Here is a 24,844-nt window from a genome sequence, read left to right on the forward strand (position 1 = left end):
CATTTTGAGTAGATAAAAGCCTTACACAGAGTTTTAAAACCGCCTCAACTCATTATGGAGGTGTACTGACTTATTGACATATAATTATTATGGGAAATGATTATAATTATGTTAAATGTACAATTGCATTGCAACAAGAGACACAAAAGTATTGTTCTTTAAGAAGTGGTTTATGCTGTTAAGCACATTTTACAGTTGTACACACATGCAAACATTAAGTAAATGTATGTCTTGTTCTTGTATTCTAGTCCAGGCTTTTAAAGGAATACTCCTCTGAAAATCGATCTATTGATTATGAAATATTTATCCCCTGTAGGCTGGAAAGATAGTTTTATGTACAGTATATTTTTCAGACTTGTAATTGCAAAAGTAGGTAAGATGTCACAAAATATTTGCACAGGGGGATCACTTGTACATTCTTGCCAGGAATTGAAATGAACTTTAGATGTTGAGGCCATATGTCATGCACCCCAACTACTACTGGAAATACACTTTCACTATCTTGCTGAGAGTTTGATAAAAAGATTAATACTACTGTCATGTCTGCACAGTAAATATGAAGCTACAGCCGGTTAGCTCAGCTTAGCATAAAGACTTGGGGGAAACAGCTATCTTGGATCTGACGAAAGGTAAAAGAAAAAAAAAAACTCCACCTAATAGCACCTATAAAGCTCAATAAATCACAGTGTGAATCTTGTTTGTTTAATCTGTACAAAAACAGAAGTGCAAAAATGACAAATTGTTCCCCAAAATGATGAACTACTACTTCAACCGAGTAAACATCACAATATTTAACTTTAGGATTTCTGTATAAAACCACCTAGGAGCCACAGCTTTAGCTAAACTACAATCAAGTTTTCTGTGTCAGATCAGCCTTGTGCTTCTCAGAAATCATCTATTACTCAAAAAACTCCACCATCCCACCTCTTTTTTCTTCAAGGCTGAGGAGACATTGCAATTATAAAAGGAGGAAATCACAGTCTCCCGTCCCCTCCCATCTCCCATGGCCCTAGCTTCATATTTGACACACAGATATGTGATGGCATCAGTCTTTTCATTTATCTCTCAGAAGGTAATGAATATCCATATTTTCATGATGTTGAATTGAATCGTTCCCTTCAAGTCTTGTAGTCCATTAAATGTGAACAATTCAGACTTACTCTGCCCCAGTAGCCCATTGCCCCAGTGCCTATGAAGTGGTTATAGTGTCGCACAGCTGTGTGAGCAGCCCTCAGCTGACAGGTGTCACAGGGCGGCACAGACAGCTGTGCTCCTCAGACCACGCTTAGGTCTCTCCCTTAGTGAGAAGTAGCTGGCTTCGGGCCGCACTGCACAGCTGTTTGGTGGGTGGGATGAGCAGAGCCGCAGACAGCGCTGCTGATCTAGAACTTGACCTTACACTGGTCGCCACCTCAGCCAGCATGACATTATCCACAGAGAGCAGACGCATGAAGCAGCACTGCATTTGGGGATGAAAACAGCAACAGAATGCTCATAGTTTGCTTTTTTTTTTTTTAACTCAATCAGATTGATTATGAGTCTGACTTAGAATTGCCAGTTATATGAATAAAATGTTAATACAGTATTCATATCAACTAATTTATACAATTTTTCTGCCTCTGTCTCTATGAACCACTCAGGCACCAGCCCACACGCTCCTGGCAATATCCATGTATTGCCCTCAACAACCTCTGCTAATGTGTCCTGGGAACCAGGTTATGATGGTGGCTTCGAACAGACCTTTTCTGTGTGGTACGGTCCAGTGTGAGTGCTCTTAGTTTCCTTCAAATCAATCATCAATCAGTCTACAGATGTGGAAACACTATCTGGAGGTTATCGGCCTAGTTTGATGTACATTAGGAGCAGGGTTTTTTTTTTTTTTCTTCTGCCGTCTTCATTGATGATGATAAAATATGAAATTCAATCAGTAGCTCACCACAGAATTGTTTTGACAGCTTATTTCTCAGGGTATTTAGTGGATGTGTGTGTGCATAATTCATAATGTGTATTGGGAAAGTAATGGAGTGTCACTGCAGTAACATCCCACTCAGCATCGTGCATGAGATATGCCCCTGCTACCAGCCAGAACAGAGTATATTTTTTGATTTTTTTTCCATGTGTGTGAGTAAACCATCCATCATGGTAACAATAGACGCTCACGTGATTATTGTAAAAATAAAGAAAGTGACACTTTTGAATGTAGTTCCACAACGTTCTCGTGTACAATAACATTTCACATGGAATTGAAACTACAAATTTGTGAGTCAAAGCCCTGTAATTACCTTGGTAAGAGATAATTAATATGCTTAATACATTTCACATTGTAGCCTAATGGAGTGGGGTATTGTGGATGTAAACACAACTAAATAGCAGTGACACAATTAAAATAACATTATTATTGAATAAGAACCAAATAACAGGTTTATATGGCTGCAGTGGCAGGGACCACGACTAATAGGTGAAACGCACAAATTGGTTAACACTTAAATACTTTTGTGTTATCCTGTCAATGTCAGTCATCAGTTTTTTAAATTACAGTTTCCAATAAGCAAATACACTGTTGCCCATAAAGTTGGAATGATTTTGTTTTCAGACACAATCCTCTGTTTATTCCTATTTAAATGCATCAGTAATCACTTTTGACCAGGTGCAATGATTACATTATGTGTCCCAATTACGCAGGTGAAATGAAATAAATCACAATGTCACAATCATTTCATGGAAAGAGGTTAAAAAATATTTTATTCCAACTTTATGAGCAACAGTATATAAATCGAGTGAATTTAAGATTGAGATTTTGTTGCTATAGCAATCATATTCCCTGGGTGGATCATTCAAGTAGTTTTAAAAGTTAGAAGATATTGATAGTGGAAAAATTGTCAGTTTTGGCAAAACAAATGATGTCATTTTCACTGGGGATGGGTGGAGGACATGTCCCCTCCACCATTAAAGTTTCAGGGTGATTTACTCACTAGAATCTCTCTGAGCAGAGTCCACCAGACTGTCTCCTACTGTCCAGCCGCCATAAGTCAGATGAGAGAAGAGTTGATAAAAATGTTGATTTGCTCATCCAGGCTGCTTTCAGTTATTCCTGCGCTCACAGCAGTTAAGCTTTAAGAGAAGCAGTGAGCGATTTGCAGACTTTGGTTTTTAAAGCAGTATTAGAACCACATAACTTGGTTCTTGGTAACTTGGTTCTAATTACAGGTGAAACTGAGAGTGATCAATTGATACACTTACAGTTATTTCTAGCTCAACCTTTAGACCTTTATTCAGAGGATGAGGAGGAGAGCTGCACATGCAAATTGAGAAACGTGTCTAAAACCAAACATTCAATTCAGAATAAATGATGTGGATGAAGTAATACATTTACACTGAAGTTAAATGGACTGACAACTTTGTCTTTATTTTCCCCATAATTAGAACCAAACTATGTGGTTCATTCCAGGAAACTTTTAATTATTCGGGAATAGCAGATCTATAGAATAAAGTGTTATTGTTTATGACTTACCTACAGGTTTTTCTTCAGGAAACTCAAATATAACTGTCACACTTTCTCCATATCTCTTGTAGTTACTTGTTTGGGCCTTTTCTTGGAAACATCCTAGTAATGAAAACCAGCAAAATAGCATCTAATTTTTTGGAAATTATGAGGAAAGTTTCCAGGAAATTGACTGGAAAAAAAGGGGGAGTAGGCTGGTGCAAGACTATGACGTGCTTCAAAGACAAGAAAAAAAAATGATGTCAAACAGAGAGAAATCTATTTGGTGCTTGACCCTTAAATTATCTGCACATTTTTAGCACCCACTTTCTGAACAACACTGTCTTGTGACTAATCGCAGCAAGAAAATTATTCACCATTATGAAGTTTTAGCCTTTAATAATGCTGTAAATAATCCTCAGTGTTTCTGCCTTTTATTTCTGTTCTCAGGTCAAAGAGAATAGACTTCGGTCCTCACGACTGGCATTCGATGCCAGTCTCTGGTGCTCAGACCTGGTTGGTGGTGCCAGGGCTGGAGCCTGGGACAGAGTACCAGTTCAGTGTGTTGGCACAAAACAAACTGGGCACGGGCCCATTCAGCGAAGTTGTGACAGTCAACACTGCAGGTGGGTGCAGTTAATCAAAGGTTTTTCCATCCATGTTTGCCGCTTCTTGACTTCAGAATCAACCCACTGAGCTGCACTGAGACACCATTTCTAATTTTAGAATATCATCAGACACGGTGTGGAAGATACTGCCCTCTAGTGATGTTTAAATTAATGTATATAATGGTGTAATTTCCACTGGGGATGGCGGGGGGACATTTTCCCGTCACTTCAAAATCCTATTCCCATTTTCTTTTATTGTTTCGGGTTGATTATGTCACTAAAATCTCTTTAAACAATGACTGTCTGACTGCCCAGCTGCCGAAATACAGATGAGAGAAGATATGACTTGATAAAAATGTTCATCTCAGTCGGCTTCAATTACTGCTGTGTGCTCAGAGCAATAACCTTAAAGACCAGCAGCTAGTGGAGCAGCAAGCATTTTTATGTCTTTTTTATGCCCTGGGTTTCACCTGTCAGGCTACATACAGTCTGCTCCACCTCTTCGGGAGTGGTTGTCTTCACTGGTTGGAGCCTGAGGACCTACAGACACTGTTCAGGGCAAAACACCCACCATTTCTTCACCTCCTCTGCATGATTAAAAAAATAATTATATCTGGATCTAACATCTATCGTCTTTATAAAGGAAACTAATCACGATTTTAAGGAGAGTTAATGCACGAACAATACAGCAGACGTTTACACATCTATGTTCCTTTCTCTTTTGTTATTTTATGTTATGCTACCATTCTTATGGAAAGCACCATAACCATTTTCATTTTTATTTTCTTACCCAAAAAACATATACTTATATATAAATATTGTATATATTTCAAATATATGCCCTTGAAGGTATGTAACAGTACTACTACTAAAGGAAATGACATGTTTGGACCAGATTCCTTCATTCTTTTAAGCATCATCTTTTACATCCACAACACACTGCTTTAATTCCACCGACCTCCACGAAGCTCTTTTTAAAAACTGTAGATAAATCAAGGCCTTTCTAGCTTCCTTTTAAGCCCATGTGTGGTGTCCTGTCAGGATTTAAAAGAAGAAATCAAAACTATCATTAAAAATTTATAATTTCTACCATTCGCTGTTATGTGCCTGACACTTACAGGCATCATAGGTAAAGAAATGCACAAAATGAGTCAGGAAAGCATTAAAATGTGTTGAACTTTAAAGCTGCTGATATTTCTCACACAGCACTGTGGATAAACTTCAGTGCACTGAGCAATGCAACAGATAATTCTCACTGCAAACATTTTTGAGTTCTCATAGCAGGAGGAACACAGGTGTAACTAATGGCATTAATGATGGCACTGTCCCATTTAGGTGTGCCAATAAACCAGCACGTACAATACCAGAGGCTTTTATTAATGTTATTAGTTCCACCTGTGTTTGACAAGTCAACATGTTTGCCGTGAGAAAGATCCATTACAGAATAGCTTGCCAGTCAACTGAGCTGAGTGTAGCTGCTATTAAGAAAATTCATGTTTTGGTATGAAGTGCATTTTTGATGTGAAAAGAAAAAAAGGGTTTACATTTAAGGTTTACAGTTTACGTTTAGATTCTTGTGTGTTTTAATTCAACTCATGCTTCAAGGGCATGCTGCCAGGTCAGTCTTTGTATGCCCGCTGCCTGAGCAGACGCTGAATTAAAGGTGTATGGTATTTAAAGTGAATGTCTCAGCAAAAAGAAAGGCATGAAGGGAGGAGCGTGCATGACCAGATTTCCCCTCATGCCAGTGGAAAGGACAAAGAAGTGAAGGTTTTGAATGAGGAAATGCATAAAACAAGGCACACCCAAAGTCTCTGTGTGTACGAAACAGAGAAAAGAAACCTCAAACAAACCCATGTAGTCTAATTCCACACAGTTCATTAAATATGGAAATCAGTGCATTAAGTTACCTTTTTAACAATAATAATATATATATAATATAAAATACTTAGCTGTGAAGACCTCAGTTAAAAAAAACTGTTAGTTTGAAACACAACAGTTAAAATGTTATTATTGTTTCGCCCAGGCAGCAAAGTTAAATGCACCAAGATTAAACAAGTATTCCAGTTTTTCATATTTAATTGAAAATTAACTCTTTTATATCATTATGATTTTTATAGTACAAAAAAAAATTGGACTTACACATTCCTCTTCACCTTGATCAGCTCAAACTATCTGTTTTCCTCCTGAACATTTTTGAATCCACCAGCCTGTGAAGAGGAAGAATACCAGCTCTCAACTAAAGATCTTTGACTTCTGGATAAACAAGATGTAGCACGTGACTCAGGTCCAAACGTTTGTTTGATATTCACATACCTTCCTTAATTTTGGCTCTGACTTGGCTTTATTTTCAATTTTTCTTCGAACTTCAATGAAAAATTACTTTTAATAAAGTTAACATTACAACACAAATGATTCCTACAGATATAAAGAATATCCACCTTCTTAAACACTGAGTAAAGCTCTTCACTGAGAACTGGATGATTTACTCCACATAAACACCTTCTTATTGATTCTATCCTCTGCCATTTTTATGAGACAATCAAACAGTCGGATCACAATCCCTAAGACTTGATAACAGTAACTTCCTGACAGCACTGGTCTGGTTTTATACAGTGTAAACTCTGATTCTGCTACAAACAATGTGTTGTGAAGCTTCCCTTCATTCAACAAAGGCTAAATGGGGCTTGCAAAGTTCTGACCTAGTTCACACACTCAGATAGCAGCCAATAGATGGATGACAATGGAGAATAAGGTTTCTGTTGTATATTGCATTGTTCCATAGTCTCATTTTTGTTAAATTTTCACAACAGAAATCAAACATCAGTCATTCAACTCGAGCTCACAGCCGTCACACATACTCTTATAAGCTAACAACATTTTTTAAAGAAAAAAAGACGTGATTATGTTTGAATTGTTAAAGGAGAAAATAAATTTTGGATAAACTAAATTTCACAGGGCGTCTTTGTGACCCAGGATTTAGTCCAACTCATGTATGATTAATGTGTCAGTGCTCAGGATCTCCTGCTCTTTCATGACAAATGGATTCTATTGTCGATATATTGTGACATGCTGTGTTACCATACCACTGGTAGGATGTCTGTCATTCATGGCATGACAATTAAGTAAGAATTTTCCATTCGATTCATTTTACTTCAAATTTTTGATTTGGTCATTTCAGACACTAAATTTGCTTTTTGGATAAAACTGTACAACAGCCTAGTGTATTTCTGTGTGCACGACTATGAGTAGTATACCTATGTTTTTATAGTAACACTTTACTTCAAGTCCTCTATTTTGCATTTATAAGCAGTATATAAACTTTAATAAACTTAATAAATGGTTTATTATGTTATAATGTAATTGTCAGCAGATACATTTTAAGTTTGTATTATATGTACAGTATTTGTTAACAATTATAACTTGTCCTATTAAGGCATATTTTATATTATCACAGCTGTGTTTTACTATAATGTTATTCTCTACCAGCAGCCTCATGGCTGCACACAGGAGTACTAAACACTCAATAAATAATAAACACTTATATCTGCTTAGAACCACATTAGAGTGTGTTATAAACCACATAATAAATGTTCAGACACTCCTTATAAATCTAAGTAATGGGATGTTTTTTGTGGGTAACTAGGAGAACTGTGTTTGGTCTCAGCTTTTTTCAAAAGAAAATAGTGGAAGTTCTTTAGCCAGTGCGACACTGCAGGGAAAGCTCTCTCAGTATTTAGTCTGAGGTCAGGTGGAGCACTTGTGAGGTCAAATATTCAAAGAGCTAAACTGCGCTCCTTTCTCAGGCCATCTGACAAACTTCAAGTTGAGTGACTCAATGCATCTTTTACATGATACTTATTACGGTTTATGATATACACTGTATTGCTTTTTTATTGGTAAAAAAGTCCTAAAACTCTGTTCATTCTTTCTTCCACTCAGCCCTGTTTGCAGATCCACTGAATCTAGTCAGTTTTAGCCATGCTAGTGAATGGCTCTAACAAAGGCCCTTCTGGTCAGTCAGTCCACCATAGATTACCATGAAACACATGTACACATGTTCGCAGTCTGACCAACTTTGGTGATCTCCTGACTTTTCCTCTGTTGTCACCAGCAGGATGATATTTTTGGATTTTAGTGAAATGTCTTTTGAAACTATCAGATAGATTTCTATGAAATTGTGTACAGATATTCATAACTTTGGTGAGCAGCAGGTCAAAATTTACACTTTCAGTATATCTTAAAATGTACTTGATGGATTGGCACAACATTTGGTACAATGGTACAATGGTGTCCAATTTCTGGTCCACAGGCTCTCCTCTGGGTACCCCAGAACCACTGGTGCTTCTTACTCCACCACGGTGCCTCACAGCCAATCGCACGCAGCACGGTGTCCTCCTCACATGGCTCCCTCCAGCCAACCATTCCTCACCCATCGACCGATACATCATGGAGTTCCGCCTCGGGGAGAGGTGGGAGGTTCTGGATGACCTGATCCCATCCACTGAGACTGAGCTCGTAGCCAGAGACCTCGTTCAGGTCAGTTACATCCACATTTTGATTTGGAAACATGAGTCTGTGGGAGTTTTTCTGTCTTCATGCTTTTATTTTGTTTAATGTTAGTGGCACAGTGGATAAGTTAGACGAATAATTGACTGAAAAGTTAATTAACAGGATCCTTTTTTGTTAACAATCTCACCATTTCATGGTGCCAAGCATATCTGGAAGTGACATTATTTGCCATCCACGCTTTTATCATACAGTATGCATTGGGTTTTAGAGGACTGACATCCATATAAAGACTGACATCAATGAAAACTAATTTCTTATTTTTAGCCTTTTTGCGTTTCAGTGCATTTCAATAACCACTCAGTTGTAGACTACAGCTGGTTCAAAATTACAAAACGGTACAGTCATTAATATATAGACATTTTTACAATCACTAATAGAATACCTACAAAAAAAATAGAATAATTATCATATGTCTAATATAATCTGTATAATCTATAAACCAATTGTGTGAAATTCAGTGCCGGGTGTTAAGCCATGTTCTAGTAAGCTGTTCACAAAAACCAGTGTATGAGACGCTCATAAGAAGAGTGTGTTTGGTGTGTCTCTGTGACAGGAGTCCTGGTACGAGTTTCGAGTGATGGCTGTCATGGATGACCTGATCAGTGAGAGCAGCAATGTCGTGGGAGTATCTAGCACAGGTCAGTCTGTTCCCAGTAAAGCATTACAGACGATACACAGAAATGAATGGCTCTTGCGAGGAATAGACTTGTGAGTTTTTTATTTGCGAACTCTCCATTTAACCTCCTCATCTGCCCCGTCAGATCCCTTCCCTCCTGCGGAGTTGCCTGACGAGGGGCTGGCGCGGCCTGTGGTGGCGGGTGTCGTGGCAACTATCTGTTTTCTGGCAGCGGCAGTACTGTTCAGCACTCTAGCTGCTTGCTTTGTCAATAAGCAACACCGTCGTAAACTCAAGCGTAAACCAGGTCGGTCTCCCTCTCCTATTGATTCACATGTATTAAATATGGTACGTGTCTCACCATGGATGGATTACTGAGCAGGCAAAGGCCCCGGGGTCCAGAGCCAGAGCCTCTCGTTTGAAGTGACTGTTAATATTTCAATCAAAAGACTACAAAGACAAGCAAACTGAATAGACAGTGATGCAAGGTGTCTACAAAGAGATGCATAATGACTATAATCAGATGCAAAATGACTACAAATAGACACAAAATGGCCACAGAGGGATTCAAAACAACTACAAAGACACACAAAATGTCTAGAAAACACGCAAAACGACCACAAAGAGACCAAAAACAACCACAGGCAAAGAGACACAAAATTACCCCAAAAAGACACAGAAGAACCATGAAGGGACACAAAACAATTACGAACGATGCAGCCTATGTATGAGGGGTGAGAGGCCTGTTACATGTCTGTGCTCAGGGACCCATTGTCTCTTAATCCCTCCATGTGTCTGACTTGTACTCTTGGTATTGTGCAGAAGAAATGCTAAATTGAAATATTTTTGTCCTCTCAGATCCTCCCTTGTCGGTGACACACTTCAGGAAAAGCATTGAGTCACCGTAAGTAAAGCCAATGCCAGAGCCCCTGCAGTCTACCAGAGGTGGCTACTACTGTGCATCTTCTTTTGCACCTTTTGTAAAAATTTCACTTCCCATGCATACTGTGACAAGGCAATAAATAACAGGTAAAACCCACAAACAGCAACTGGAAATACATACATAATCTTTTTGGAGCCTTGTAAGTGAAGCCGCTTGATGCACACAGCATGCATTCTCCTGTAATATGGCAAGAGTTGATGTATTGGTTAAGAAGTGCAAAATGAATAAGCATACAGAAGAAGAAGCAGCCCAGGTGGATGATTAAAAAAAAACAAAAAAACATTGATTTATATGCTTGATTTTTTTTGGAGGGTGTGGAAGAACATGTACAGTAGCAACCTCTAGCGGATCATGGGCAGATTAAGGAGACTTCAAAGCAGCCAAGTCAGCATTTTAAACACATTACCCAGAGTGCCCAAGCTGCAGTATGTGTATTGATTTTTGATCCATCTGTATTCTTTAACCTCAAACGCTGTCTGCTTTCTGCATGATTCTCAGTGGTTAATAATGCTGTTTTTTGTTTAGCTGCACATTTAATGTACAGTATCAGCTACATGTGTGTACCTGTCTGTCTGTCTGTAAAACCTGTGTACATGTATGACTGCATTTCAATCTCAAAAGGAGCTCATTTGTGACAATAATCTGTGTAAATACCATTCCAGAGTAAATGTTTGTTTGCCTGAGACTTTAGGGAAATCATTAGTATCAGATACCTTTGTCTATTTTTTATGAAATGGTCCAGGCAGGTCAGGGAGTTCACACTCAGTCCTTCCTGCAAGTGGCATAGATAAAGATGAACCAGGCCCATGTCGTTTGTCTCCCATCGCAGGCCTCCTCTCACCCCCTTGCCAGGGGTAGAGCCCTGCTGGGACGAGCCTGCCAGGAGCAGTTTCTTGCCCCCGCCCGCCAGCCCCCTGTGAGTGCCTGCCTGCACCAAAATACAGAGTGTGCTGCACTGCACTGGCTTGGCTGCATGGTTAATGCATTGCATAGAAATTATCAACTTACAATGACTATTTGTTGTAGTGAAGCCTACCGCTGGTCTTATTGCATGCACAGACTTCACGCACCATACAGGAGTTAAATTGCATTAGCTCAGCTGCATGTACAGTAGAATACTGTGTATATGCGCTCTTTATAATGTATGTCTACGTGATGCATTCAGTGACCCAGTTAATGTCGACTGTGCTGCTCCTGGTGTGGGCAAATGAGGCCTGGTTAGATGTCATCTGCTTTCCTCACATCACCATTTGGTGCAGCATATGGAAATTGGGCTCACGTCTGCTCAAGAAGATGTAGATTCAATAGATAAGTTATACGGTTGTCATGGTTGCGTCGTTGGTTCTCCTTTCATCTTGTCATTTTAGCTTGGTTCATTAGCTGCTGTTCCATTAGGATACTGCTGTCGCCATACACTGGTCATTATCATATTGCTCTTCATTATGGCTGCCTTTATATAGCGCTTTGGCTTTGTATTGTGTCATTTGTTCAGTTGAAGAATGGAACTTCAATCATGCCTATTAATTTACAGCATCAGAGATTTTTTTTTCTTTTTTTTGTTAAATACTTGAAATGTTTTCCCTTTGCGTGTCCTTTGGTGTATGTTAAATAAAGCCTGTGTCTTGTGTCTGCATTGTATTGTTAGGTTATCATCGGGGAAGATAAGTCCAGAGAGCTCCCCTCCATCTCGGCCACGCTCTCTTTCTTCAGAGGGTTCCCAGGGTCCAGGCCTGTACGTCAGGAAGCTGCCCAGCCCTCAGAGAGAGAAAGACAAGGAGCTCTCTTTCTACAAGAAAACCAAGCGTGCCATAGCCAGCAAGAAATACAGTGTGTCCAAGCATGAAGCAGAGGTCACCACGCCTATTGAGTTGATAAGCCGCGGTCCTGATGGCCGCTTCGTCATGGAGAGCAGCCCACCGCCCCGCCGCATCCAGGGCTTCCCCTTCGCAGAGGAGTCTGACATGTACCCTGAGTTCCGGCAGTCTGATGAGGAGAATGATTTTGACCCCGGGCCTCTGCCGCCCATCATGCCCACGCTGCGGCCCCAGCTCTCCCCAACGTCCTCCAGCCTGGAGTCAACGCAGCCCCCTACCTACAGCCCCCGCCTACACAGGCCCATGGAAGGTATGAGCTTTGCAGAGGGCAGTGCACTTCACGCCTCAGGGCAGGCCCCGTCCTCCCGCTACAGGGGCTTTCCCCAGGGCCCATTCTATGGGTATCTAGGCAGCCGCGGTGAATCAGGGATTCCACCACCATTCTACATGCCTGACATCAGCCCGCGTAGCTCCGCTCTATCCTCCCCCCCAGGCACCGCCGAAGGGCCCTTTGGTTACCCCTCCATCCCCGAGGAGAGTGGAGAGATGGAGCACCATCAGTACACTGCCTCTGGCCATTCTCTCTCTCACACGCACAGCCCTCCTCCTCGTTCACTTGAAAGCTGGCAGCCTCATGAGCTACCCTTCCTGGGTCTAGAGGGACCACGGTTCATATACCCACCTCACCATCCTTTACATCATCCCCAGGACCTCCCTGACCCACCCCCATACCCTCCTCACTCTCTCCCCCCCAGCCGCCTGCACCTCCCTTCCCTAAAGGATCCAACAAGTCCTGGACTCCTGCAGCTGGAGGTCCCTGTGGCTCCCCCAGGCAGAGACAGGCCCTCGGGGCCTCCGGTTAGGCGCTTAGCTATGCAACAGGCCCAAAGTCTCGGCCAGCTCAGACACACGGCCCACGGTGTGGGTGTACCAGTGTTGCCTTACCCTGACCCGGCAGCCCGTGCAGGGAGCCCAAGCACAGCCCCCAGTAGTAGTCCTCAGTCCTGGCTCAGCCCGAGGGCGGGGCGCCGGGCAGACCCCAGCCTACCCCCGCTAGTACTCCAGCCCTCCCGCCTCTCTCCACTCTCCCAAAGCCCCCTTAGCACCCAGCCAGGTTCTCCAGATATTCTAGTGCGCCCCCCTCCGCGCCCCAGCATCCTCCGCACCTCTCGGTCTCTGGAGATGCCTGAAATCACCCTGCAGCCCTCTGCCACTGTCAGTTTCTCCCGGAGGTCCTCCCTGTCCACCTCTCCCACTCAGAGCCAGGGCGCCACTCAACCCAGCCCCAGTTACCACGCCCACATGTCCTATGCCTCCACTGCAGCCAGTTACCCCTCCCAGTCCCCCTCTCCCCCTCTGGAGGGCAGGGATGTTTTCGGGCAGAGGCCATCCCAGAGAAGGACAGAGGAGGAGATGCTACCCTCAGAGCCCTCCCAGCTCCAGATTTCAGCCTCAGGGTAGGTGATCCATTCCAGTAGAGAATAGTCACATATTTATTTAAAGAGGAGACTTGTCTCCGCGTCTGCTCTCTAGTCCAAATTTCCTGAGTATTTATCCACAGTTTTACTTTGATGTTTCCATTTAGGCATAATTAAGATGCATATTGTACTTAAATATGCAGAAGGCATGTAATTGCATTTAGCACACATTGTAAGTTCATAAAAATGACAGTTCTCTAAACTTTGACACTTTAATGGCATGTGAAAGCTCAATTTGATTTTAAGATCATGTATTTTTGTCTTTACTATTTGATAGCTCATATTTAATCTTATAAAATATAGATCATAAGAATGAAAAATTAAGTCAGCTTTAAAAATAATGACTGGAGGAAGATTTGGATGAAAAGCTTAAGCTACACAAACCCTCAAGTTTACTGTTTTTAAAACTGTACCATTTTTTTTCTGTCCCCCATTTCATTTTAAACAGTGAAACTCTGAAGTATTTTCCACAGATTGATATAAATTAAATTTGATCAGATCAATTATTTATAGAAGTATGGAAGTCAAAACGTGTGTGAACCATTAGCAGATATTATTTTCATACTCAACTTGAGTGTATATTTAAAGAATATTAAAGAATATTATACATTTTTACATTTATACTGTTACATATAATGGTACCACTTTCTCATAATTCACCCTTTATAAACGACTGTTGATGTGTTTAATATGTGTTTACTGCAATAAGGACTTCACACTTTTTTCACAACTTGGTAAACAAAACTTGTTTTCATTTGTAGCTTATAACAGTTCCATAAACCATTAGTTGACAATTTATCGACCTTTGATAAAGCCTTTAGTTACAGCTTTTAATGCTTATAAAGGGTCATTATAAAAGGTAACAAACCATCAGTTCTACTGTTAAGATTTCTAATAAACCATTAATAAAAGGTCAAGAGTTTCTCACTTTCTAATAAGTCAACAGTAAAAGCTGGCAAGACATCTGTATTATTACAGTAGTGATATTGTTAATATGTCATTAATAGATGGTTATTATAAAAAAATCCAGGTCTGTTATTGTAAATAATGATAAGTTGTTAATTAACAACATTTTGACCCAGATGGTCTGCAGACCTTTTCAAGTAGGTCTAATGTCTAACGATCCATTGGAGCGGTCTTCCTGATGAATTAAATCAAGTGTCATGCTGGAGAGGGGAAAAAGCCAGCCACAACCTGGCAACATAACATAGCTGTTTTTAATGGCTTGTAACTGTCCTGTAAAGCAAAAGTAAAGGATTTATCAATCATTCAATTAATAACATAATTAGTTATCAGATGAGTTAGTTACAACTTTTAAACCCCTTATAAAAGGTACATTATTAAGAAAGTGGTAACCATAAGGACAAAAAATTCACTGAGAATGAGGGAACACCACACAATAATTATATACCACTAGAAGGGATTTTTCCTAATATGTCCAACATTTTGAAAGATCAGTGTCCCTGTTTTAGACATAACGTAGGAAAGCTAACACAAAAAAGTAGCTGAGGTTCATATACTTTTATGCCCCTTAGTATTTCTATACTGCACACACTCCTGTGCCCCCTCACACCCACCTCACAACCCTAGAAGCTACAATGATACAGTGGCTAAAGCCATGAGGCAGAGACTTGCTCCTGCACTATCACTGGCCTTTAAGGGAAAGTAGCTTATAGGGCTGCTGCTTTATAGAGGGTAAGGGTCTTACCTGATTTGTTTTTGATTGATCTCAGCTATCTGGGCAGCGTTGTTGTGACCCGGTCCCCTACGCCGCAATAGGTAAGGGTCGGACCCATGTCTGAGAGGGGAGGGGTCAGCAGGGGGAGGGCTCTAATCACTCTCTCCTTTAAAGGGGAATCGCTTTGGGTTGTGCCTCTGTGCTGGATTCAAGTGAAGTACAACTAATGGTAATAATGACTGCAGGACACATTTGTCAATACACTTCCAAGGCACAGTAAGCCTGCTATGCTGTGGCGTAGGCTACAGTAATTAGGCTTGTGAGCAAGCACGAGGAGCGGTTTTGGACTGTGGAGAAGCATTTGATTTTGTCTTTTGATTGTTTGAATACAGACATGTTTCCCTGCACCAAAAAAAGCCTTGAATCAATAGAGGACGCACATGAATGATAGACTGGAGTATTCCCCTTTAAAGTTTTGTTCCATGTGCAAAATGCCATGCATGCATTCTCTAAACTTCTCTCTATGACCAAACAAATAACAACAATTCTCAAACTAAATTCTTTGTCACATTTGTTGTCCTAAGTGCTTTCGTTTTTCTGTCATGTGACTGTTTTTAATGGCCATTTCCTCTTCCTGTCATGTGACTTGTTCTTTAACGGCCATTTCCTCTTCCTGCCATCTCCTCCCGTCAGCATGGTGAAGCCTCTGTACGCAGTGTTCATGTTTATGAAAGTGTGCTGTACAGTGTTTATGTCTATGGAAATGTACTATATTTTAACACACTGTGGCCTCTGCACACAGTTCATGTGATAATGGAAGTGTTCTCTATCTGTCCAGGACTGTTGCAATTCTCAGATTTGTCTCACCCTCTCTGCTAATGGCTCTCAATCTCTCTCTCCACAGTGACATATGATGGACAGCATCTCTAAAGCTTTGTGTTCCTATGCCTTTTGAAACAATACATGTTTGGCACAACAACTTGGCTTAATGACAGCATTAAGTCAGGTTTTGAAGCTGTTTGTATTCAGTTCTTTGAAAGGCAAAGACATTGAGCCAACATTGAGCCTCATGAACCTCACCAAACTTAAATGTTGAGTTTGTGAGGTTATTTGGATTTTATTTGACTTTATTGCATATTTCTATGAGAGATGGACAACAAAACCAGAGTATTCGGTATGAGGTGAAACTACTTCTAAAACATACTGCATACTATGAAAGTGAAGTGATTAACTTGATGTGATTATTGTTTTGCTGATTAAACATTGATTATTTTTCATTCAACTTACTGTAGCATGTATCACTCATGAAATGAAAATAGTTCTTCAGGTTTCAGGAACAGATTCCTGTTTATTTTCTGTTTCGAAACACGTTTTATGATCAAACTGAACAACCAGTCAGAGAAATGCTCATGCACCTTCTGCAGGGGTCAGCAACCTTGTGATGTGATGAGTGTCAGTTTACAAAGATGAAGATGTGGCAGCAGCATTTATTAAGTCGCCTGTAGGTCATTATCGCTGATGGACAGTTACACTATTAGAGGAAGTTTGATAAGCTTATTATTTGCACAAGAGCCCCTATCTCAATACCTTGTTATGATGTAGGCTAGTAAAATGTAAACTGGCGATTACTGCGATCCCCGTCCCTGCCTTTCGCTGCTCAGTCGCACTATGTCTGGTTCTCAGTATTTCAGGAATGTGCCTCTCAACAGTTCTGCAGACAGAGGCAAATCTGTAATTCTGGATATGATGGTGTCCTTACTCGGCAGTCCATCAAACAAAACCACTGCTGAGGGAAGCCTCCTTTATGAATTATGTCTCTGAACGGTTTCCCACATCTATCAATGCACTCTGAAATTTTATAGCTGCCCTCTGTAGACTGATGTGCTGTAAATGTGCCACTTTGCGTTGCATATTTTGACACTGCCCTCTTGACTCACTCCACTTTATCAGACAGTTCTTTGAAGTTTTTCTTATGCTTTTAGAAAAGCGCTTTACGTTCAACATGCCAAATTCTCACAGCAAGATGCACACACAGCAACAAACCCAAACGGCGTGCTCACTTTGCTCGCCATGTCGTGTGCACATAGATGCAGTGTGGTCTCCTCTTTGTCAAGCGGTTACTGGTTACAGCACCTGCAGCTCTGGGATGACTCAAAATGCTGTTTTTTTTTTTTAATTCAGATTTGACATGTTATCTTGTCAACATTAATTCATCATGCTGTGGTAATCTCCTTTGTCATTAATCCAATTTACAAACTTGTAGTTATGGGACAATGCTAATGTAATATTTAACAAAACAGCGAGATATATCTATATTGTAGTGTAATATTTACTTTCTCACATGCTTTTAACAAACGGCTTAGTGTGTCATATGTTGCTGACTCCTGACCTGGTGTAAACTAAAAAATAATGTATTGGAGGATTTGAAAAGAAAATCTAGTCGTCATTGTAACAGGAACATTAATTTACAGTTCCAGGAATTATTTTCATTTTATGAGTTTTATACAGCAAAGAGACCAATATTGCCTGCATTTCTGAAGTGGCCACTATTTAAAGACCCAAACCTGAATGAGCACATTAGTTGCAATTATTGTCTGAATTTGAAATTTATTTTAGCACTGTTGCTAAGATTACAGAATGTCCCTGATTTTAAATAACAATTATGGCACCTATAATTCGTGGACTGAGTGATTTTGTATCACTAACAAATACCCTTTAAGAATAAATATGTAGTTTGCATTGCCATAATCTCTATGAATCCTGGACTGGGTCTTTAATGTAGTGATTGTTTGAGAACAAACTTATAGCCGATAATTTCACCAAATCCATATGTCAACTATTCTTTCTTTCTTTCTTTCACTTTCTCTTTTCTTTTTCTTTCTTTCCCTCTTTCTTTCTTTGTGTCTAACTTTTATCATCCATCAACGCAGATAGACAGTGGAAATTCATCATCTTAGTGAAAGGGCTCTCAGTAGAAATACAAGAGCTCATCAAATCATATGATAGCACCTACTGGAAATAGCAATGAAAGTGCCATTCTGTCCTTTCACTCTGAGACGGGACTGAACACGACTGTTGGATTAATGCAGAACAATGTGTGCTGTGCTGTCTCTCCTCTTCTCAGGGAACCTCTAGGTGCGTCTAGTGATCCTGCCGGGTCTGAGAGCTTACCAGCACTGCTACACCACTGTATTACTAAAGCCAAGGGAGTGGCCGCCAACAACAATAACAACACAACCTCCGGACGGAGAACAGGTTAGTCTGGCAATTAGAAAGAAGAAACACAAAGTTAATATTAGAAATATGTGGGTGGTGTGTCACTCCTGTGCTTCTCTCGGCTTCCCTTTCAGGTGTGTGTCCCTCTCAGACCCAGCAGCAATCTCAGACACCCCAAGAGGGAGATAATCTCAACTTCCACAGAAAGAGGAAAAGGCAAAACAAGAAGAATCCCTATCTCTATTTGACCTCCTTCCTGCACCGCAGGCAGTCTGAGGAGGACCAGACAGGCATCCTGGCCAGTGCAGACTCTGAGGGCCCAAATTATGGGACTCTACGCTGACCCATGTGCCCACCAAGCCATTGGACTCGACGAAACTGACCCTCCCCCTCACACGTAGAAGAAAAAAAAAAAAAAAAAAAAAAAAAAAAAAAACTAAACAAAAAAAAAACACACACCTCAGCCCTCCCTGCTCCATCCCGGTCTCTGTATCAAGCTAATACATTTCTTATAATCTCTAAAAAGTTCATCGGTGTTTGTGGAGCGGGAAACATCAAGCTGAATACTCCGGGGTTGGAAAAATTTGAAGACAAGAACAATGGCTTTTCTGAGTTGTCACCACTACTTGTCTCTGAGGAATTTCACTTGAAAATGCTCTGAAAATAAATAATGTATATAAATAGTAAAACAAGGGAATTAAGCTTCCTCCTACAGTAATAAAAATGTGTTGGTTGAGTATGTGACAACACGTTAAAGATTTTTCACTCACTGGTCATTGAGGGGTCCATATCTTTAGGTTTTTCAGTGATACAGTGTACTGTTAAGCCTGGTGCGTCCTCGGACAGGGACATGAGTCTACCTTTCCTACAATACAAATAGTGTCAGTATTTAAACACAGGGTTCTTACCACAAAATATACCTCAGAGTAAAACGCAGAATTGCTGTAATTCTTGTGGTATACTGTACGTGCTTGACCTTTTTACATATGAAACGTATGGATAAAAAGGTTTATATCACACACCATGCTCATTCAAATGGATAATATGGCCTAACTTGATCTAATTTAGAAGCTTTTTATTATCAGTAATAGCTGGCATATTATGTTTATTTTGATTTATGATCTAATGCCAACCATTAGGCGTCAGTGTCTTAATTTTAGTGCGTGATGGCTCAGTGTGTTCGCACTCATCACTACAGCACTGCATTAAGACAAAGATCATAGCCTTCATGAGAACTCTCAAAATAATTTGGGACTTACACGCTCAACAGAGGTTGGACTTGTAGGATGAGAAGAACAGGGTGATGAATTGTGAAGTGTACTGTAGTATGTATTTCATTATTTAGGAATCATTTGTGAAATGTGGCACGTCTCGTGGTGCCTTTTTTTTGCCTTTTTTCTCTTGTTTTTTCTAACATAAACTGCCTTTTCCTTCGCCTTCTCATATTTGTCTTTTCGGGGGGAGTGAGGGACTCCAATGTTACGTGTATTTTTACTTTCTCTGCCAAGGACAGGAGAATATGCTACAGAAGATGCATAATTCTTGTTTTTTTTTTTTTTGTTTATTTGTTTGTTTTTTTAAAACATTTTTTTTTATGTTTTTAACTGGGTACCTGCTTCAACTGTGTATATCCAAGTAATAGGACAGAACCAGAATACCCATAAAAACAAAAAACGTACACAAGTTTAGATTAATAAAAGGCAAATAAATCAATAAATACAATTTCAGTGGAAAAGTACATGAGTTTTCATGCAGGAAGAACAAACCACAACAGTAACGATGTTAATGTTTAACAGCAGCTGTTAAGAGAAGAATGTGATTGCTTCATAAAGCTGTTAACAAGCAATGGGAAATATTCAAAGAATGGCCACCCTGACTGTTTATCTTTAAAAACTGTATATTACTTGCTAGCTACTTCTCTGTATGTTTGTTAATTTTTCAACACTAACCGATAATGAATGTATGTTTTGCTGTACAGGAAATGAATGTCCCGATGTCACAGTACATTGAATGACCCATTACGTTGTTAAAATGTGCAGCTGTGACTGGTGGGATGACCAGTTGGCACATTAAGTCCAAATTGTTTTACTTCTCTGTGTTTTGCCTGTATTTGAAAATAACTGGTAGGCCCCACACAGGTTCTCAGCCAAGCTCCTTTTGCTCTGACGGCTACAAAAACAACCGTTTCCTTGTATTGCTAAAGCTAGTTCAATCATTCAAAGACATATCAGATAGATTTCCATCTGCTACCGACGAATCAGAGGTTTTTCCGACAAATATCCACAATGAATGAATCGACTCAATGTCTGCTTACTGAAAACTCTTGACAAGTGAGAAAGTGATGATTGCCTGAAAGTGAGCGTCAAAGTGCATATTCTACTTTAACAAATTGGTTTCGTGTAAGATACGAGGGAAAAAAAATCTATATTTGTTATGTACTGTACATGGTGTGTATTGTATTTGTAAAGATAAATCAAACCATGTTTTACAGGAAGACGTTCTTGTATGAGGGTGAATGAAAAGACGGGAAGGATCCCAAGGTAAAAGAAATTAGATTATATATAAAAATATTTGCTTACAGTTCGGCTTTAAGTGGATAATGTTTTTAAAACATTTTAAGGTGCCTCATTTGTCATACTTTAGCAGACATTATTTTATCTGAGAAGAAAAGAAACCTTAATGTTAGTACCGTACAATGTATTATTGCCATAGCCCGCTGGCTGCACAAGTTGAGTAGTATTTTCTCTGATGTATAGTACGTGAATGCCCATTGGAAAAAGCTTTAGAAGCAGAAGTGTGTTGCCCTCTATAATATTTCTGGAACAAAGTAATACTGTATTTTGCCCGTTCATGAGCACACATGTAGATTCACTCCAGATCTCTTCGCCTTCAGGTGTCCAAAGCAAATAAACTGAAGGAAACTTTTTTCTAAGAGTCACAGACATGCTATAGTCATGTACAATACGTGCTGTGGAGGAAATTGTGTTTACATTAGTTTGATAAAGAAAAAGTGTGTTAGGGCATAGTTGCTTTGAACGTTACGACTTGGTGCTATGTTTAACTTTGTGGTGCTGTAGAATAGAGGTCTAAAGATTTTTTCGTTTCCTGTTTCCACAAGCGACTCTTTCGGCCCTGTGTGTTTGAGCAACTAAACTAGCTCCGGTAGACACTATAGGTCCTTATCATAACAGTATCATGGTGTGATGACAGTGATAGACAATAATGGAAAATAGTAGTATAACCGCAAATAATAGAGACTTGTGACATTCAACTGAACTCAAGATGACCTGTTTTCTATAGTGTGTTTGCAATGTCTGTCCGTGCTTCCAAGGTACCCTCTCTAAAGTATATTTGTGATGATATTGAGAATATTAACCCAGCCTAAAAGGAGAAACATAACCTGATTTAGATTAGTACACACCACAGGATACACGGGAGGGAATCTGAGAGCATCGTCAGGTCATGAGGGGATCTTTTCTACACACTTCCTGTAGGTCTACAATCTTTGGTTAACAGCACTGTTTTTCAAGCACACTACTGCAGGGGCGTAACCGTCTCACGTCATCCCACCACCCTTTTTGACGGAAGAATTCCTACTAGTACTGTACAGTATAGCCATGACTAGTCACCAGACCACATTTGTATTTACTGCTGATTCTCCTGGTAGAAAGGTATTGGGAAGAGCTGATACAAAGCTCAACAAGCTCTCCATGGGGTTTTATGAATGGATGTCGTCTTCCGGGCTTTTTTGCATATTCAACAGAAACATGTACAGTGTTTAAGAGGGCTGCTTTGGACGTACTGTTAGCTCCGTTTGTTTTTTCGTTTTACTTTGTTTGTTTTTTTTATTTTGTTTTTTCCAATTTTTCTGCTTACAGCTTTTAGTGCATCACTAGGTGCTGGTAGGATGATACTTAAAACCAATTTGATTTTTTATTGTATTAATCTTGCATGTAGAGACAATACAAAAACGCCTATTTAGCAATCATTCATGGACATCCGAGCTGGTTGTTATTGGACGGAAAATAGAAATATGTAGTATTTTCTATATTCTCTGTTTTTTCATGTGTACCAGCACTGAGAAACTAGAATGTATTATTATCGTAGGCTACAATAAGCACTACATCGCTGACTGTTTTAGCTAATGCTCATACTCAAGCAAACCAAGTAGTGCTTAAAAGGAAGAAAATTTACTACATTTCATTTCATTTTCATCCACTGAACTCTGTGCTGTACATCACATGTTTACATTCTGTATTATATGTTGGTTATTCTGGGTTTTTTTGTGCATAATGTTTCCATAATGTCCTTCTTTAAGTTGAAACATGTATTCAACAATGTTCATATGTAAATATTTCAAAGCAAAAACATTTTTTACTTTACTCTGTTTTAAACTGATAACCTGATGTTTCTCTTTATTTGTCAGTTTTTTAGACTTGTCATTCTGTTCTCTCACTACATCAGGTAATACGCTTCACTTAACTTTTTGTGAGCAATTAACTCATACTGTATGGTGCTGTACCAAAGCCTTATGTATAATATTTGTATTACTTTCCTCTCGTTTTGCCACTGCTGTCCAGTGAATTCTGTATCGTCTGAGATCATGTCTTACTCACTCTTCATGTTCAACTGCCATGGATCTCGTTTCTTTATTGAGTAAAAACAGAATGAACTATGATGTAAAAACACTCTGGCCTGTTACCAACTGGCCTAGATATAGTGACAGTCGCCATCTCAAGCCTTTATAGGGAAAACGCACAGGCTCACTCCTGGTAGCTCATCATGACGTAGACATGGGCCTAGCACATGATCTATGCTCTATCTATGGCATGTCTGTGAGAATATGAAAGTAGTGTCGTATTCATGTCACCATATCATTTCAAATGCTTAGTCCCATACAAAATTTTCCTCTCAAATTTTTGTATTTTGATATAATAAAAAAAATCAAAAGAGGTTTTAATTTTCTTGTGGTTTTGTCTCTTGAAACAAACTGGTCCAATCTTTGAGGAAGATGGTGTAGTTCATATGCTGGACACAGGGTGTAAGTATTGGGCAGAGAGTGGGGAAGATAGTGTGCTGATTAGAGCGGCTTAATCAGGTCATGTGGGGTTTTTTTTTTATTATTCTAAGACACACAGGCAGCAGCCCAGGAGGAGAAGCTCCATGTTTCAAATTCAATTTTTCCTCAAAAACATGACAATTATAAACAAATAATCTTGAAATGCAACTTAATTTAGAAGAAACATTTGTTCAAGGAAGATCAAAGTCATGTTTGAAAAAGCCTGCATGTTGTTCAGTGATTAGTATTTTGACCCCGGCTTTGCCATCTCCACCCAGACTTTAAGGACTGGATTGTGTGTCGGCTGAGCCACAACAAGGAAAACAAACAACTTGAAAGAGGATGAGGTCTGTCAGAATGACCTTTGTGCTTTTGTTCAAATTCCCTCTGGCAAGCTGGGAAACAAACAAATGAGCAGCCATCTGCATACACCTGAGGAAAATGAAAAGTGCAGTTAATCCACTAGTCGAACACACTCTAACCTTTAGAGGCCAGGTTGTCTACATTTCATAGGAGATTCTTGAACATACAGGTTTGACTTTTCCCTTGCTATTACCATGATTGTATTTTTCAGGTAAAATGAGTCAATTATACAAGTACAAGTGCAACAGGATGTCAGAATGCCCATCAAAAGGTTACAGCTTCAAATATTTTTATTGTTTCGTCACTCCAACAATCCAAAACACAAAGATATTCAATTCATAATGACATGAAACAGAGAAAAGCGTACAGCTAGATGAGAAGATTGATAATATTCTGCTCTCAGTCTGGTAAATATGAATATGGTTTAGTTTAGCTTAGCATAAAGACTGGAAACAGGGGGAACCAGCTAGTCTGGCTCAGTCTAAAGGTTTCAAAATCCACCTTCCACCACCCCTAAAGCTAACAAATACACATACTATATCTTGTTCTTTGTTTACTCCTACCACCATTAAAAGGTCCTGGTATAGGTGGATTTGGTTTACCTTTGGACAGGGCAAGGCTAGCTGAAGAAGGCAAGAAGGGAATTAGCTGTGGTGGAGGAAGTATTCAGATCATTTCGCTGCTAACACCACGCTGTAAAAATACTCCATTACAAGTGAAAGTCCTGCATGGAAAAGTTTGCACAAGAGTAAAAGTAGTGTATGTAAGTACAACCAGGAAAATGTACTTTAAGCATCAACACAGAAAAATGGCCCTGTGACTGTTATTTATAATGATATCATTAAATCACTATTACCAATGCATCAATGTGACGTGGAAGTAGCATTTCACTGTAGTAGCTGGTTGAGGTGGAGCTAATTTTAACTATTTCATATAGGACTGCAACTGATGACAATTTTCAATATGGACTAACCAGAGTGACACATTAAAGTAGCTTGTTCTTTCTGACCAAACCT

The 24,844-nt window shown here is 39.7% G+C and overlaps 1 protein-coding gene across 3 annotated transcripts in view; it reads left to right on the forward strand.

Moving 5' to 3' along the window:
• Positions 1–23,359, forward strand: part of igsf9ba (immunoglobulin superfamily, member 9Ba) — a 72,364-nt gene extending 49,005 nt beyond the window's left edge. The window contains exons 12-21 of one of the 3 annotated variants that reach the window (XM_023402304.2): positions 1,641–1,764; positions 3,932–4,107; positions 8,402–8,628; positions 9,215–9,299; positions 9,423–9,584; positions 10,136–10,181; positions 11,050–11,136; positions 11,866–13,491; positions 18,315–18,445; positions 18,541–23,359. In XM_023402304.2, the coding sequence (XP_023258072.1) occupies positions 1,641–1,764; positions 3,932–4,107; positions 8,402–8,628; positions 9,215–9,299; positions 9,423–9,584; positions 10,136–10,181; positions 11,050–11,136; positions 11,866–13,491; positions 18,315–18,445; positions 18,541–18,749 (2,873 nt within the window). In that variant the 3' untranslated portion in view covers positions 18,750–23,359. Of the gene's footprint in view, positions 1–1,640; positions 1,765–3,931; positions 4,108–8,401; positions 8,629–9,214; positions 9,300–9,422; positions 9,585–10,135; positions 10,182–11,049; positions 11,137–11,865; positions 13,492–15,245; positions 15,292–18,314; positions 18,446–18,540 lie in introns of those variants that run through there. The other 2 variants (XM_087172947.1, XM_023402305.2) reach the window with 2 other exon arrangements.
• Positions 23,360–24,844: the final 1,485 nt, after the last annotated feature.

Source organism: Seriola lalandi, unplaced genomic scaffold, assembly GCF_002814215.2.
Source record: "Seriola lalandi dorsalis isolate HSWRI2012SDOR001 ecotype SW California unplaced genomic scaffold, Sedor1 jcf7180002053927, whole genome shotgun sequence".
NCBI lineage: Eukaryota > Metazoa > Chordata > Actinopteri > Carangiformes > Carangidae > Seriola > Seriola lalandi.